The sequence below is a fragment of the Equus quagga genome, chromosome 8, assembly GCF_021613505.1.
Source record: "Equus quagga isolate Etosha38 chromosome 8, UCLA_HA_Equagga_1.0, whole genome shotgun sequence".
Taxonomy (NCBI): domain Eukaryota; kingdom Metazoa; phylum Chordata; class Mammalia; order Perissodactyla; family Equidae; genus Equus; species Equus quagga.
In genome coordinates this window covers 119,660,262-119,676,509 of record NC_060274.1, presented here as the reverse complement: position 1 = coordinate 119,676,509, position 16,248 = coordinate 119,660,262, and the positions used below count along the sequence as shown (strand labels likewise).

The 16,248-nt window shown below is 44.4% G+C and overlaps 1 pseudogene and 2 gene segments (V, D, J or C); all 3 read right to left on the bottom strand.

Moving 5' to 3' along the window:
* Nucleotides 1-628: 628 nt before the first annotated feature.
* On the bottom strand, nt 629-1,848 carry LOC124243365 (T-complex protein 1 subunit alpha-like; annotated as a pseudogene).
* Nucleotides 1,849-4,621: 2,773 nt separating this feature from the next.
* Nucleotides 4,622-9,100, bottom strand: LOC124243927 (T cell receptor beta variable 6-1-like). The segment is given in 2 exon segments: nt 4,622-4,935; nt 9,043-9,100. Coding segments are annotated over 2 exon segments (372 nt in total).
* Nucleotides 9,101-13,531: 4,431 nt separating this feature from the next.
* Nucleotides 13,532-14,114, bottom strand: LOC124243364 (T cell receptor beta variable 5-5-like). The segment is given in 2 exon segments: nt 13,532-13,947; nt 14,066-14,114. Coding segments are annotated over 2 exon segments (465 nt in total).
* Between the last annotated feature and the right edge of the window lie 2,134 nt (nt 14,115-16,248).

The following is a 16,248-nucleotide window of genomic DNA, read 5'->3' as shown; positions in this document are numbered from 1 at the left end:
CCAACACAAACAGGGCATTATAAATCTTTTAAATTAAGAATAAGGGGAAGTAGTGGGGATGGATGTTATAGAAGTATAAATCAGTTCCTAAACAGTTAAAATAAAATTTGAATTTGAAAGGATAGCTTACTGTTATAACATTAAGAGGAAAGATAATAGTTTAATATTTGAACCCTATGTCCACAGAAGAATAAATGACATCTTTTTCCCCTTAGGTCAACATTAAGGAAGGGTTATGGCCTTGGGCCATCCTTTGGAGCATCTGGCTGTGGGATTCTTGTTACCCTGTTATATACAATGGAGCAAAACTGTGGACATCGTACTGTTGCTGCCCTAAGCGTTGGGGGTGGGAGGGGAATAGCACTGTGTGCTCAAAGAGGATGAAATTGCTTAACAGCCATGCTTAAACTAACCTTGAATTTAATTTTTTTAAAAAAACTAATAGTGTACTAAGTTATATAATATATTAAATCAGAGGACTAAAGTGAGGATGGAAACTATCTCTCACTTCACAAGAACCCAGGCTAATAGCTCATTGTACTTTAATGCGTAATATTCAAAGTACAAGCCAATTGCATCTAACATTATTATAAATGAAAGAGAAATCAGATCAGTCGTTAAGGACTCCCTAGTGAACAGTATCTTCATAACCACCATGCTTATCATCTTTTCTTTCTAGGTGTAATTTGATAATATCAATTTGAAGAACAGTAATTGCAACCTCCATTGCAAATTTCAAACTCTTAGTTTTAACTATGATTGGTTCACACACCTCTGCTTGTTTGTTGTCTCAAGGTTTTCCATTGACCAAATCAAGACTAATCCATTTTAGATTTTTGCATTCTTGGTTAACTTGAACCTCATTATGAAAAGCTCTTAACTTTGCAACCAGATCTATGGAGTCTTGGGAAGCATAAACTGCCAATGCATTAGGAATAGCAAGAAGAGATCTTGCAACTCTGCAATAGCAAGCTATTCCCGAGACCCTGTGCTGATTGCATAGTTTTCAAGATACATGGGCAAGGCTGCTTCTACAGCACCCCCACATGGAACCACAGATTTTTGATGCCAAAACTCTCTTCACCACACAAAGAACATCTTGTAAAGAGCACTCCATCTCATCACACATGAAATCATTCACTTCACAAAAGATAGCTGATGCAGGTGTATGGGCTTTAGTGTTTTTGATGAAGATCACTTCATCATCATGAATTCTCTCCTGTACCACCTCTCCTGCTTGTCTCAACATTAAGGCTTCAAAAGTTTCTTTGCCTTCCAAACTGGCCAGAGTTGACAGAATAATTACTCCAGAATCTTTACCAATGCATTTAAGGTCCCTTTTTAAAATTCTTCTAACTGCTATAGTGCCAGTCTCTGCAAAATATTTCAGACACATATTGTCAATTCCGTCAGTGGTTAGAATAACGTTGACATCAGTTTCCAGAATCTTCTGGATTTGCCCCTTGGCGATATCTGATTTTCTCTGTCTAATCTGATGCAGTTTTTCAGGGTCTGTAGACCAAGCTTCATTTTTGTTTTCTTCAGGCTGAAGTCAAGGCAAGCAATTTTTGCATTAACTATTCTCTTGGGCATGGCTTGGGATCCCACCACACAGTTGAGTGCATAGCCACTGCTGAGCATACTCTCCATATGACTTCTCCCAAGGGCTTTTGGAATAATAATGGAATACACTGGATAGCCAGGCTGGCCTCCTATATCTGTGAATTTAATAACAAGGACAGCATCTAACACCATATTAGCAAAGAAATCACCATTTATTCCAATGATTTTGGAAGACATGGATGTCTTAGCAGCATTAATCAGGCAATCTCTTCCAAATATATTCATTTTTTCCAGTGATTATATTAATCATTTCTATACACTCTATTTGATGCATTTTTGAAAGATGATTTTTTTGACGATATTTTTTTCCTTGCTCTTCTTTCAATTCCCTTGTGTATTCATTTGAATACAAAACATTTGAACTTTTCAAGCATTCATATGTTGTAATGGCAAATGATAGTCCATTTCAAATGTTTATTGTTTCCGCTCAATTTTCCTCATTGGTTTTTGCTCTAATGTTCTTAATAGTGTAAGGATATTTGTCTGAAGTTAATCTGTGGCATTCTTGAGAGGCCTGGATGGAGAGTGCAGAACTTCAAGAATCCCTACTTTTGGCAGCATCTCCAATCTAACTCCCAAACACGTGATCCCAAGAACTGTCAACTGTACTCTGGGCTGTGAAATAAACCAGTGCCTTTAGGTTCCTAGTCTCCGAAAACGCTCTCAAGGCAGCCCCTGTGTTAGCTCCAAAATACAATTCTAATTTTCTGGGTTTAGCATAATTACACTCTTTCTATAAATTACAGCCCATAAGGCCATATAGTCAGGACAATTGCTTCCTGTTCTTCCAAGGGGATTATATAAATTCCTAAATCTATAGATATCCCCTCTTCTTTCCTTTTTTGCCCAATCCAAAACATCAAGAAATATCCTAGATATTAGAATTATATTTGTAGACCTTATTTTCATTCAGGTTAAAGATCGTACTCTAGGGGCTAACCCCATGGCTGAGTGGTTAAGTTCCTGCGCTCCTCCTTAGAAGGCCTGGGTTTCGCCGGTTCGAATCCTGGGCGCAGATATGGCCCTGCTCATAAAGCCATGCTGAGGTGACGTCCCACAGCACAACCAGAGGCACTCACAACTAGAATATACAACTATGTACTGGAGAGAAGAATAAAAAGAAAACGAGATTGGCAACAGTTGTTAGCTCAAGTGCTAATCTTTAAAAAAAAAAAAAAGATCCTGTTGTATTTTAAATTGGAAATTCCCATACCAACTAACAAAATGGCTTAGACAAACAATGCTCCTGTGCTTGCTCAACAAGCAAACATTCTTTTATAAATTCATAGCATCTCAGACACAGGAGGACTCATTGACTCTCAAATATTCTGGGGAACTGGGAACTGAAAGGTGAAAACCACTAGGACCCCAAGTCTTTGCATCAAAGATTTGTTCTACCATCAGTCAATTTAAGACTAGTTGGGACCAAAAGTACTCAGTTTCTACTTAGTGCTGACTTTTACAAAGTAAAATTAATGTGCTTTTCTTTGAAATCATATGTTCTCATTTTCGTAGATTAATAAGTTACGTTAATCATGAATTATGCCCTCTGGGCTAGAACTGGCCAGGAGAAGACAGCGCTCTCTGCTGAAGAGACCAAATTTCCAGAGGGGGGTCACTGTGCTGCAGGAAGGAGGCTGGCATCTTAATTATTTGCCCTGTTGTTACAAGATGCTGGAACATGTGATATCCTGGGTACTCAGCTGATTGGGTGAGACAAGTGGTCAGACAGGCTTACTAGGAACCGATTGTGGTCAGTGGAGGGAAGGATTGTCCTAGGAATTGTCTTTCAATAGTCTCACACGTGTTTGGGGCTCTTTAGCCCTCTCTGCTCTTTCCTGTTTTGGAGCCAGGTCTCTACATGGGGAGCAGGCATCTCTCCGGCACTGGATTCCTGCTGCCATTACACAATTGCATGGCTATTCCCTCTGCTCTGAGGATTTAGCTTTGGTTTGTCATCAGATCTCTGAGCTGATCAACTATGAATCTATGAAGGACATTTCTCAGACTGTAGAGCCCAAAGGGAGACCAGAGTGCTTGCCTTCGGGTACAACAGAACTGGATCCAGGGATGTTCCTAGAGATGAGATTGCATCCCCTGTCTCCATTGGTCTCCTCATGCTGACCAGGTATAACACCAACATCACAGAAGCTCACGAGGGAGAGAAAAGCAGGAGACAGATCCCTGCTTCTGAGTAGGAGGGAGACGGTATCCACAGTCATGAGAGAGACCTTTGTAGCTGAGACCTGGAAAATACAGAACAGAGACATCCCAACTATGCCCACAATTCACCTGGGAAACAGGTTCACCCACAAGTGTCTGGCCACACAGTGGGATGTTGACTGGGAGCGTGAGTAGGAATAAGCCACTACAAAGAGGAAGGGTCCATGTCCAGTGCAAAGGAAATAGCCTTTGAAGTCTCTGAGATGGGAAGGGATGTGACAAGAGGAAGGACTAGCAGGGTGGCTGGAGTAGAGAGAGCAGGGCAAGCTGTGCAAGCTGGGGCCTGGGAGGTCAAGAGAGGAAAGTCCCGGAAGGGCCTGTGGGGTGACTGCCCCAGTCAGGAAAGGTGGGCAGAAGCAGAGACCACATGATGGCTGGGGCTGGGGGAGAACCTTAGAGAGAGAGAGCAACGAGGTGCACAGGGAGAGATGAGAAAGTCTAGATGTATCTACTTCCCAATGACTTTCCATCCTGGAGGCATCAGACTCAGCCCCATGACAAGGGTGGTCAAGCTAGGGAAGCATCTTCCCAGCTAGCAGGGCATCCACAGAGGAAAGACAAAGACCAAAGGTGGAGACATGTCCATCCAAGAGCCTGTGGTCTGGGCCAGGCCTGGCTGAGATTGCCCTGGAGAAGAACTTCAGTACACCCCAGGGTTCACACTGCACACACAAGCTACCTGGGGCTACCAAGGACCCAGCCCTAGGAGTCCGCAAAGAGCCTGGCTAAGTCCCAGGGTGCAGGGACTACCCCTGGCTTTTTGTGCAGAGAGGAGTCAGCCATGCAGCGCTGTGGAGTAACTGCTGGCACAGAAGTACACAGATGTCTGGGAGGGGGTAGCAGACTCTACTGTGAAGAGGAAGTTCTCTGTATTTGGTCTAGAGACTCTGTACCCTTCGGGAATATCTCCCTTTTCAGTGACATTAGCAGCACGTGAATAATGGATCAGTCTCAGCCCATGTCTCAGGTCTTGTCGATACCAGTACATAGAGTTGTGGTTCATATCCTGGGTACATCTCAGTGTCGTGTTCTGTCCTGTTCCCAGGACCTGGAATTTTGGGTTCTGAGTGACACCAGCATTCACTGGAGCTGTGGTGAAGGAGAAGAAGCTGATGCTACAGACACAACAGAAAGGCTTAGCAATGAGACCTTGAAATTTTCACTCATGAAAATCCCTGCCCAGGACTCACCTGCTTGCAGGAGACAAAAGACCACCCAGCACAGGAGGCCACCGCTCATGGCAGGAGCAGGGCAGACAAAGGGGTCTTCTGGGTCTCTGTGCTGATGAAAGGGGAACAGAGCTCTCCTGGGAGTCATTGTGAGATGTCACTCTTCCTGCGTGGGCCCCAGAGTCACCTGTCACAAGGGGCCACCTCCCTTCCCCCAGAAGATCCAATCAAAAATAAATGCACAAGGAACAGCTTAGAATGGGAAGCATGCATTTCTCTGAATTGTTACATGCGTTACAAGCAGTTCTTAACCTTTTTGCAAACCAGTTTCTCACTTTATGTATATTTATTCTTGTGATAGAATTTTTCATTAATATACTAGATTTACATATCCACATAACTCTGTAGTTCTGAATCTTAGGGAGGATCCTATGGTTTTCTGATGCCTTTTCTGACTCTTGTGTACCAAATACTCCTTCAAGTGTCCATTTCTACTTTGCTTACTGACCAGAATCCTGTTGAGGCCCTTCCACCTACAATGATTCTCCTGGTATCCGGTTGCCAGACCTCAGGGGCAGGCTCATCAGCATTTTAGGAACTGTTTTGCTCTGTTTCTTATCATTTCACAACAGATGGGACACCTGCCCACTGTAGCTAGAGCACCTTCATGTTCACCGGAGCACTGGCTTCCCGGGTTTGGGGCGAGACAGCAGCAGACGGAGCAGCCTCATAACTGTGACTGACCTTTCTCTGTGGCAAGATGATGGCTGCTCAGCGCTTCAGATGACCTCCTGGCACAAAGGAGTCCAGATGTGTGAGATACTTGGGGAGAGGTGGCAGGCTCCAGGGTAAGTGGAAAATGCTCTGTTCTTTATTTGAGACATCCATTCCATGGGGAATATTTCCTTGTCAAGAATGGCTGCCATGAATTAATTAATAAATATCATGGAGCTCATAGGCTGTATCTTGTCATACACAATCCCATACTTAGAATAACCCTGTACCCAATTGGTTCCATGATCTGCTATCATGATCCTCAAATACTTAGAAACATTTGAACTATGTGCTCTGCAAATTATGTAGCTGGTCCTGAGTACATGGTATTGGACCTTTGGTCACCTTCTAATGTGCTGGTTTCCCTTTAGCAGAACCCCATGTCTGGGATCTGGGTGACTAGGTATCTCTGGGGCCTTGGAAAGAAGGACAAAAACTAAAGTTGGAATAGAATGAAAAGACCGATCCTCCCCCAGGTGAGAGAGACTTGTCCAGCTGGTGGCCTTCAGCTGCAACATCAGCTCTTATGGCCTAACAGCCTTCAGACTTAAACATGGGCTCTCCCTGGGTCTCCAGCACCACCAGCTCAGCTTGCAGATTTTGGGCTTACCAGCCTCCGCAATAGTGTGAGCTAATTCCTCATAATAGATAGAATGTATATATGTTTATATTCTGTTGTGTTTCTCTGGAGAATATCAACTAATACAGCGAGATATTATTTGTCTCATTTCATACATGAAAAAATTTAGCCTCACATGTCGAGAAACTGGCCTCAGGTCTTGACTGGCAGCGGGTGCTGGAATGGGCATCAGAGCCAGGTGTCCATGATGCCTGGTCAGGGCTCTTTCTCTGCACACTCTCTCCTGGGTAAACTGACCCCTGTCAATGATTTAATTAGAGCCAGTGTGTCTAAAAGGGACATAGGGGACAGCATCCTGATCTTGAAGGAAGGCATCTCTCTTTGTGAAAATGCGTTCTAACGCAGAGTTATAAATGTGGGGCTTAAGAGGGAGACAGAGCAGGGTCTGAGTCCCACTTCTGCATCATCCTAGTAGCTATTTAATTGCGAGAAATTATTTCCCTCAAGGGCAAATTCCCTCATCTTTAAAATGAGAACCGTAATTGCATTTGCCTCTTAGGTTTTTCTATGATCATTAATTGACATTTTAGAAATGAAGGACTTTTGTTTGGCATGTGATAAACTGTCAATAAACAATAGCATGATTTTTTTTCTGAATCTTCTATCTGGAGCAGAACTGAAATGTATTTGCATTAATGTACTCAGAGCTTGCACTATGTGACAGGAGGTTTCCATAGAAACCTTTAAATGTTTAAGGTAAATGTTATACATTTAATAATGAAGACCTTAAAACTCTCAAAGGAAACAAATATATTTTAATTTTCTATTTTATGTGATACAATACCTTCTACAAAGTAAAGGAACAAAAATGTTTGTTGAATAAGAGAAACTAAGGAAGAAATAACAATTTTTTGTGTTCCTTTGTGATAATTGTATCACGTACAGGAAAATGCACTGTGCCTTGCAAATATCTCATTCCCTTTGCTGTGCAGCTGGGTAGGCAGATCTGGAAACCTCCCTACTCACACAGCCCCCGTGAAAGATAACACATGACTGAGGTTGATGCCGCAGCTATAGTACAGAAATGGTGTCTTTCTTTTTTGTCCCAATGAAGGATCAGTGGATATGCTTTGCCTTGAACTCATGTGATCCTGAAGTTGTCAGTAAACAGGTCATGATAACCACATACAATGCATGACCTTCCCAGTCCTGCTAATCTGGCCCTAGAAAAGGGAAGCCCCATGAGGCGACAGTTCTAGGGGAGGGGACTGCAGGTGTTGAGTTTGATTCTTTCCTCTGCCCAATATGAAATATCAGACCCAGAAACGTTACTTCTCCTCACATATGTAAACATGGAAAATAATACTACTTTTGCATGAGTTCTGTGAACATAAAACACATCACATACAGAAGCAGCAGGGAGAGTGTCAGGTGTGGGGACTGGAATTGGCCACCCCAAGATATGTCTCTTTGGCATGAGGATTATTTGAGGCTGATGCTTTTGATAAACTGGGACAGGGAAGGAGGCTCTGAGGAGTGGACCTTGCTTGCCCTTTGTTAGAAGACATTTACATTTGTAAGGTAAATCTCTATCTGTGAAGGCACCTCCCTCTCTGTACCAGAAAGAAGAAAGGGGAGATGACCTTGTCTCTAGAAACTCTTAATCAATACCAAAGGCAACGACTTAAATCTGCATTTTGTTTACTGTACTTGTGTGGTAATCTCCCATGATCGACTCCCCCTCCCAATGTTTGCATTTCTTTAAGGATTAAGCATCTTTCCTTAGGCTAGGAACTGATTGCTGCGCTCACCTGTGACCACCCAGCTCAAGACAATAGACTTGCCTCCTGCTGTGTCCATCAAGTGCTGTGCCCACAGGGCAATCTTGTGACTATTGTGGGAGGGACATTTCAATCGTATGTGAAATATCCTGTTTGGGGGTATATAACCACTCTGTGCACCCCACTTCTTTGGTGCCCTTTCTTCCTTCAGGAAGAAAGGCCCCAGGCCATGGTCCTCAAAAAGCTTTGTTTAATTTTCTCTTGCTATTCTGTCTCATGTGAATTTAATTCGTTCTCTGGCCAGACGAACCCACATTAGGTAGAGGAAATGTCTTCCTCCCCTACACAGGGGAAGACCTGTCTGATATATATGAGGGCCTAAGCCTGTCTGGCTGGCAGTTGCCACCCTCGTTGTCACTTTCTGAGCTAGGGCAGGAATGTTTTTGTGCTGTAGGCTGCTGATCATGTGGGGCTGTGCTGAGCTGCTGGCACAGAGATACAGGGCAGAGCCCGTCAGCTGCAAGACTCTCACATTCAGCTCAGATCTATAGTCACTGAACTGTTGCCATTAGAATCAATACAGAATGTCTTCTTTTTCTCTCTTCCCCACTGTAATACTGAATGAGGAACTGAGGGCCCTGGCTCAAGGCCTGTTGGTACCAGTACACAGAGAGATGTGTAGATATAGGGAACATCTTAGTGTTGTTTGCTGTCCTTTTGCTTTGACCAAGTGTCTTGGGGTTTGGATGACTCCAGAATCCACTGGGCCTGTTGGGAGGAGATAGAAAGAAGCTGAGGGCAGAGCACAGGGACAGCCTCCTGTTGCAGCCATCATGGACGGCTCCTATTTCCGGCATGGGAAACCCACAACAGAGCCTGTCACCCTGTGTACAGGACTCATCTGCTCCCAGGAGACAAAGAGCCACACAGCAGAGGAGCCTGGAGACCATGGCAGCATCAAGAACCCAAGATATCTCCCCTCTCAGGGGTGGAGTCTAAAGGTCTCAACCTCCCGTTTCCCTGATAGGAGCATTTGCCTATGAGGTCACAGCTTTGACATCATTGCTCTGCTGTTGCTGTCTCTGCAGACACCCCTGGCCCACTATCCTCCTTGGCAGGACTCAGGGTCCACTACTCTACGTGCCAATCCTGTCCTGCACAGGCCTCAACAATGGGTGGGTGTGAATTGAGTCCCATCCCCACAGCCCACAACATGCCTGATTTCCCTCTGCCTGCCCCTGCCTGACACCAGTTACCCAGCCCTTGCTGCCCCAACCCCTTCACCCTCCGCTTCCTGTGCAGGCTCCAGGAGATGGCCACTTGGTGGCCACTGAGGTTCAAGGCAGGTCTCCACTTCCCTAGGTAGTGAGGAGTGACCAAAAATGGCAAGCAATAGGATATATTGGAGAATATGAGAAAGCCATTTGGTGTAAACCTAATTCGGCCTGACCTTGTCTTTCCAAAAGGGCCTGACCAAGGCCTTGAGCATGCATTGTATTTCTGCTTTAGCCATTCCCTATGGCAAGAACAAAGGCCCTTGAGATAAAGGTGCAACTTCCCTCCCCCTCTCAACGTTGGCATTTCCTTAAGGATTAAGCATCTTTCCTTAGGCTGGGAACTGATTGCTGCGCTCACCTGTGACCACCCTGCTCGAGACAATAGACTTGTCTCCTGCTATGCCTGACAAGATAGCAGACCCACTACCTGCTGTGTCCATCAAGCACTGTGCCGACAGGGCAATCTTGTGACTATTGTGGGAGGTACATTTCAATCATATGTGAAATACCCTGTGTGGGGGTATATAACCACTCTGTATACCTCATTTCTTTGGTGCCCTTTCTTCCTTTGGGACGAAAGGCCCGGGGCCATGGTCCTCAGATTTCAGCTCAGAATAAACTCTCCCAAATTTTCATTTATAGATTGGTTAGGGATTATTTTCGTCAACAGGAGCTTGTTAGCTCCCCGTGTCCCAGGACCAGTGAACCAAGTGAACTCAAATTCCCAGCCTGATGCAGGCATGACCAAGAATTCCCCTAACTGTCCCCTCTTGGCCACTCTGTCAACCCTCCCAGGGTGCCTTGCAGTAAGGACTGTGAGTCCACAGTGCCTCCTCGTGGCTGAAGGTCCACAATCTTGTGGATTCCCACCTTCTGTCTAAATCAAGAACAGAAATTCCCCACAACACCCACCCCTGCAGCCCTCCCATCCTCCACCCCACACCCATTCTATTGTTCTCCCAGTCTGGCTGCTTTAGGGTTGATCTTCAAGTCCAAACCCAGCCTGAGGAGGAAAAGATTGTCTGAATCAACATTTCAATGGAGAAGGAAGTAATTGCTGCACCATTGCAATTGCTATGCTAATGGGGAGAAAACAAGCCCTAATCACACAGGACACAAAAATAAATAGTCAGATGATCTCACTGGATCCAGTGTGGAAACATTATGCTCCAGAGCTCCTCCCAATTAATCAGATCCATGTATTTCCACACTGTGTATTTAAATTAATTATTACCAAATTTTAGATAGTGCGTTTTGTAAGAAGGTTCATCTATTTTACATATTTATTTTTGAACTTATAAAATCTTGAAAGAATCACCCCTGTAGCCATAGTTAAGGTCGACACAGTTGAGCCTGACATTTCCTATTACTCCCCAGAAGGAGTGATGAGTTCTACTCAGTGGCCCAATGACTGGTAATAAATTCCACCCAGAGACGAACTATTTTCATTTCATGTATCTTCACAAGAAAACACACTCGCATGCACACACACACACACACACACACAAACACAAAATTTTCCTTTAATTGGCAATGATGTTAAGGTTTCATTACCGAGCACAGCAATTTTCTTTATCAGTTTTTCATGTTAATTTCTGAGAAACATCCTTGATGACAGCAAGAGAGGTGTCTAAAGATGTGGTAGTGGCTGGTGATGGAAAATTCTTCACAGGACCATGAAGATTACCGTAACACAATTTCTCTATTCCAAAAGAACATCAGCAGATTCCAGCTTTAGAAACAATTAGGGTCCTTTATAGGACTGGTCGTCAGTCCTGACTATGAGAACATGATTGCTCAGAACATTGCAGAAGTTGGATGGAAAGCCAAGACTATCCACAATGACTACCCACTATATTTCAGGTACGAGGAGATTATTGTGAAGGGAAAAGAGTGAATAACAATACTCCATGGCTCTGTATCAGTGGGCATTAATTTATTCAGTTCACAAATGTCAAAGATTATCAATTATATATTCAATTTTCCTATGAAAGTAAAAGAAAGGGAGCAATACAGTTGTGGATGCAATTGTGTCCCCTAGAAATTCAGGTGTTGAAGTCCTAAACCCTAAAGTGACTATCTATGAAGACAGGGTCTTGGGCAGATAATTAAGGTTAAATGACATAATGAGAGTGGGATTTTAACCCGATAGGACTGATGCTTTATAATTGGAGGAGGCGACACAGAGAGCCTTTCTGTCTCTACAGCTGAGCACAGGGAGACCATGTGAGGCCTCGGCTAGAAGGTGGCTATCTTCAAACAGGAGTAGTTTTCACCAGAAACCAACTCCAGCTCCTTGATCTTGTATTTCTGGCTTCCAAAACTGTGAAAAATAAATGTCTGTTGTTTAAATCACGCAGCCTGCAGTGTTTTGTTACAGCAGCCTGAGCAGACTAATCAACAGGATAGCACTGTGGAACGTCAGGGTGAGAAGCAAAGAGGGAGGCACGGCTGAGCCAGTCCTTGAAACATGAATAGTGTCTGGCCGTGTTTGGGTTGAAGGGAAGAGCCATCTAGGCCATGGGAACACCAAGAGAACATGTAGAGGATCTAAAAGTCATTGGTGTTACAGGAAATGTGGCCAAGAGCTCTTAGGTCACAGAGTAAAATGCAACCCAAGACTGCCAAGAAGTGATGCTCTGAAGGTAATGGAATCTCGGGGGTGTAGGGGAGGAGGACATTTCCTCTCCCCAAATGTGGGTTCGTCTGGCTGGAGAACGAATTCAATTCACATGAGACAGACTAGCGAGAGAAAATTAAACAAAGCTTTATGAGGAACCATGGCCTGAAGGAAGAAAGGGCACCGAAGAAGTGGGGTGCACAGAGTGGTTATATAGCCCCCAAACGGGGTGTTTCACATGTGATCGAAAAGTCCCTTTTACAATAGTCAGGAGGCTGCTCTGTCAGCACAGCGCTTGATGAAAACGGCAGATAGGTCTGCTGTCCCAGTGAACGCCGAGGGGTGGCAGGTGTGTTGCCTCAGGCTGGGTGTGGGGGGGGTGGTCACAGATGAGCGCCGAAATCGGTTCCCAGCCTAAAGAAAGATGCTTAATCTTTAAGGAGATGCCAACGTTGGGACGGGGAGGGAAGTCAGTTACAGGAGGTTACCAGACTAGCACAATAAAATGCAGATTTAAGTCCTTGCCTTTGGTATTGCTTAAGAGTTTTTGAAGAGTAGGTCATCGCCTTTCTTCTTCCTGGTACAGAGAGGGAGGCACCTTTTACAGATAGAGATTTACCTTACAAATGTAAATGTGTCCTAAGGAAGGGCAAGTTCCAGTCCTCCTTGCCTGTCCCAGTTTATCAAAAGCAATCAGCCTCAAATAATCCTGATGCCAAAGAGACATATCTTGGGGTGGCCAATTTCAGGTCTCCACAGGGGTGAAGTGCTAGAAAGCTATTCCAGGAAAGCAGAATTTATCATGGGGAAGTTGGAGAGCCTCTGCCTGCTTATAATCAGGGAAGGCATGCTCGCATCTGTGTTTTGGGAAATACTTGGCTGTGCTCCAGGAGGCAAAATTGGAGTGAGAAGTCAAGAAGGAAGGAGCCAGAATCAATTCCAGGGTTCTCACACCATCATCACATAATCTGAGTAGTCACGTCCTCACCTGGGAGCATCCGCTGGGTGACGCCAGGTGCTGTAAGGCCCTGCTGTATATGTTCTGGGTATTGAAGACTTTGGGAGGCAGGGGAACAAAGAGATCAGGTTACAAATAGCACAGTTTTTTTGTTGTTGTTTTTGTTTTTATATAATCTAGTAGCTCTATTTCAACCATTTTTAATTATATTTTCTCTTAGACTTTCCCAAAATCTCATTTTCTTCTCCAAAAATTATATACAGAAAATCCCTGTGATTGTATCTTCTAGATTACACAGTTATTGAGCAATTTTGTTCCCTCAAAATCTCTCCCCCCTGAAAAAAAGAGTGTGTCAGCTATAAATTACAAACTCTTCCTCTAGCCTGTAGCATAGTGGGCCAGGAGTGGAAGGTGGTTTTGGAGTGAAGCTATTGATATAGCACAATCCTCTGAACAGATCCTTTTGTCCTCTGCTGTCTGATGTCCCTGAGTGGCAGAAGAGCTGGAGGCTGCACTTTCCAGGGCCCTAATTCGTTTTTCTCTCCTGCTGCAGTCCCGAGGTCCTCACAGATCTGTTGGCTCTGAGGTTGCTCCATGCCAGGGCAGGGAGGATTGTGCACAGAATGCGGGTGACTCTGCAGAGCTGTGCTGCACTGCTGGCACAGAGATACAGGGCCAAGTCCGTCAGCTCCAGGATGTTCACATTCAGCTCAGAGCGATAGTCACTGAACTGCTGCCCTTTGAATCGATCTGGGATGTCTCCTTTTCCATTCTCTCTCCCCATGTAATACTGAAAGAAGAACTGGGGGCCCTGGCCCAGTGCCTGTTGGTACCAAGATACACGGGGGTGCCCAGAGATAGGGGAACATCTCAGTGTCACTTGCTGTCCTTTTGTTTTAATCAGATGTCTTGGTGTTTGAGTGACTCCAGAATCCACTGCACCTGTGAAAGAAGAGGACAGGGGCTGGAGAAAGAACAGAAGAGGGATCCCGATGGTGCCTTGGATTCAGGCCACTGTCAGGCATAGCACAGAGATGTCCCACTTGTATCAAGGACTTACTTGCTCCCAGGAGACAAAGGGCCACACAGCAGAGAAGCCTGGAGCCCATGGCAGCGTGGAGCAAAACTGGTTAGGTGTCTCACTGCTCAGAGTTGTGGTTCCATGAGAGATGAAGTTCTGGACATCCCTTCTCTGACTGGAGGTTAGCTGGTGATGTCATGGCTCTGATGTCATTGTCTCCTCTGGTTCCCATGAGCCTGGCCTCCCTTGCCATGTCCCTGGCTCAGCTGATCCAGGAACATTGCTTTGTCCTGCAAAGCTTCTTCCATGACATATGGGGCTGGACTGGGCTGGTCTAGGCTAGGCTGGGTTTAGGCATCATGCCCCTGCCCTCAGCTCCTTTCCTTTTCCTTTGTAGCTGGTGTCCCTCTACCTGTCCCTGCCTGGGGCATGCTGGCTGCCTCTTCTCAGCTCCACACCCTTCACTTTCCCTTCTAATCTCAGAGAGAGTCCCTCACCACTGCACAGCTGAAGTTCATGGCTCCAGGCTGGGACAGCACACCTGCAAATTAATGTCTCTACTAGTAAGCCTTCTAGGGGATCAAAGCACCAAACAAGGCTGTTCCTTAACCCTCCTGGTCCCAGACAGCTGGTTCCGCCCCAGAAACTTTTGGAGCTCGGCAGTCCCACAGTGCCCCCTTGTGGCCTATTTGGTGGAAACCAAGATTTTTGTCTTTGCCTTGAAGCAAGAGTCCTGAGATGTATTTCAATTAGGAACTATTTCCCCTTTTGCCTATTGCACTGTGCTTTCATTTTGTTTTGTTTTGTTTTGTTTCCTAGAGGGACAAACCAGACACACACACATACACACACACACGCACACAGAGCCCCTGTCCTAGCTGATTTTGGATTTTGCATTGTAAGAAGAAAGCTGGTCAAGGAGTTGTATTTTGCCTTTGAGAAGATTCTGATGATGGAGATGGTGGAAACCTGACCTAAGTCAGGTGGGGCTGCTAAAGAGGAACCACGGCAGAGATTACTCAGAGACAGTCTATCTTTATTCCTGCAGATGGACTCCCAAGGATTTTTGGATGATTAATAATTAACTGAACTTGCTTTTTCTTTGATGACCCTGGACAGCTTCTTCAAGGCAGACCCTTCAGACAGGCCTCTTTGCAAGGCACCCTATAATCTGCTTCCCCCAAAATAAAGAAAATAATCCTCACTGTTCCCATACTACTGGAGAATTTGTTTCTTTATCTTTTATCCTTTCTATTTTAGAAATCCTCTTTTTGCATCTGCTCCTTGATAATAATATAATGCCCATTTCTCCAGGTATGAATAAACATATGTGTAAATAAATGATTATATTTCTCTAAACTTTCCTTTGATGCCCAAGTAGGAAAGAAAATATTCTAAACTTCTACACTTAGGATGCTAAGAAGGAGAGCCCGGTCTGGATTAACGTGGGATAACAAAATAAACAGAGGGACTTGGGAAAATAGGATCTGAGAAGCACTCAGTTCCATAACCAGTATCTTCCATTAGCTTCTTGTGACTGGCTTACTTCCAACCCAAATTTATTTAAATGTTTACATTTGACTTAATTGTTATTAAGTTTAAATACTGCATTATATAGAATGAACATGGATATTTCAGTGTCATCAATTTCTAGACTTTCAAAGTCCAAAAGCAAACTACCCCATCAGATACCACTCATGCACAAACACGGTATCTAAGATTGCTTCAGAGATGCCTGAGACACGTGATCAATAGTCATCATATTTCAGACAAGAGGAGCCCAGCTGATAGCATAAAGATGTGTGAGATATAACAGCATTGCTTCTAGATCCTTCTAAAGTTGTAAACTAGCATCATCTCCTGGCTCCTTTCCCAGGGGAACCTAATAGGACAAGATGCAAATATGCATACTATAGACTAGCCAAAAATCGAGAGAATCTTCTGGAAAGACTGAAACTATTTTGGGCTGGAAAATGAGTAAGATAAGAGATGACCCCACGACTGCAGTGAGAAAACAAGATGGTGGAAATGGTTTTGGCTCTGCTCTTGCCTGACTCTTTCTTTGCTTTGAGACAATTTACCTGCATTTTTACTGCACAAATCAATAGCAGGGTAACTGATACCACTTAAGGACTCCAAAAGAAAGATAGCCAACTGGGCAATACATATCCCCAGTGACAAATAAAAATGGCAAGCAATAGGATATATTGGAGTATATGAGG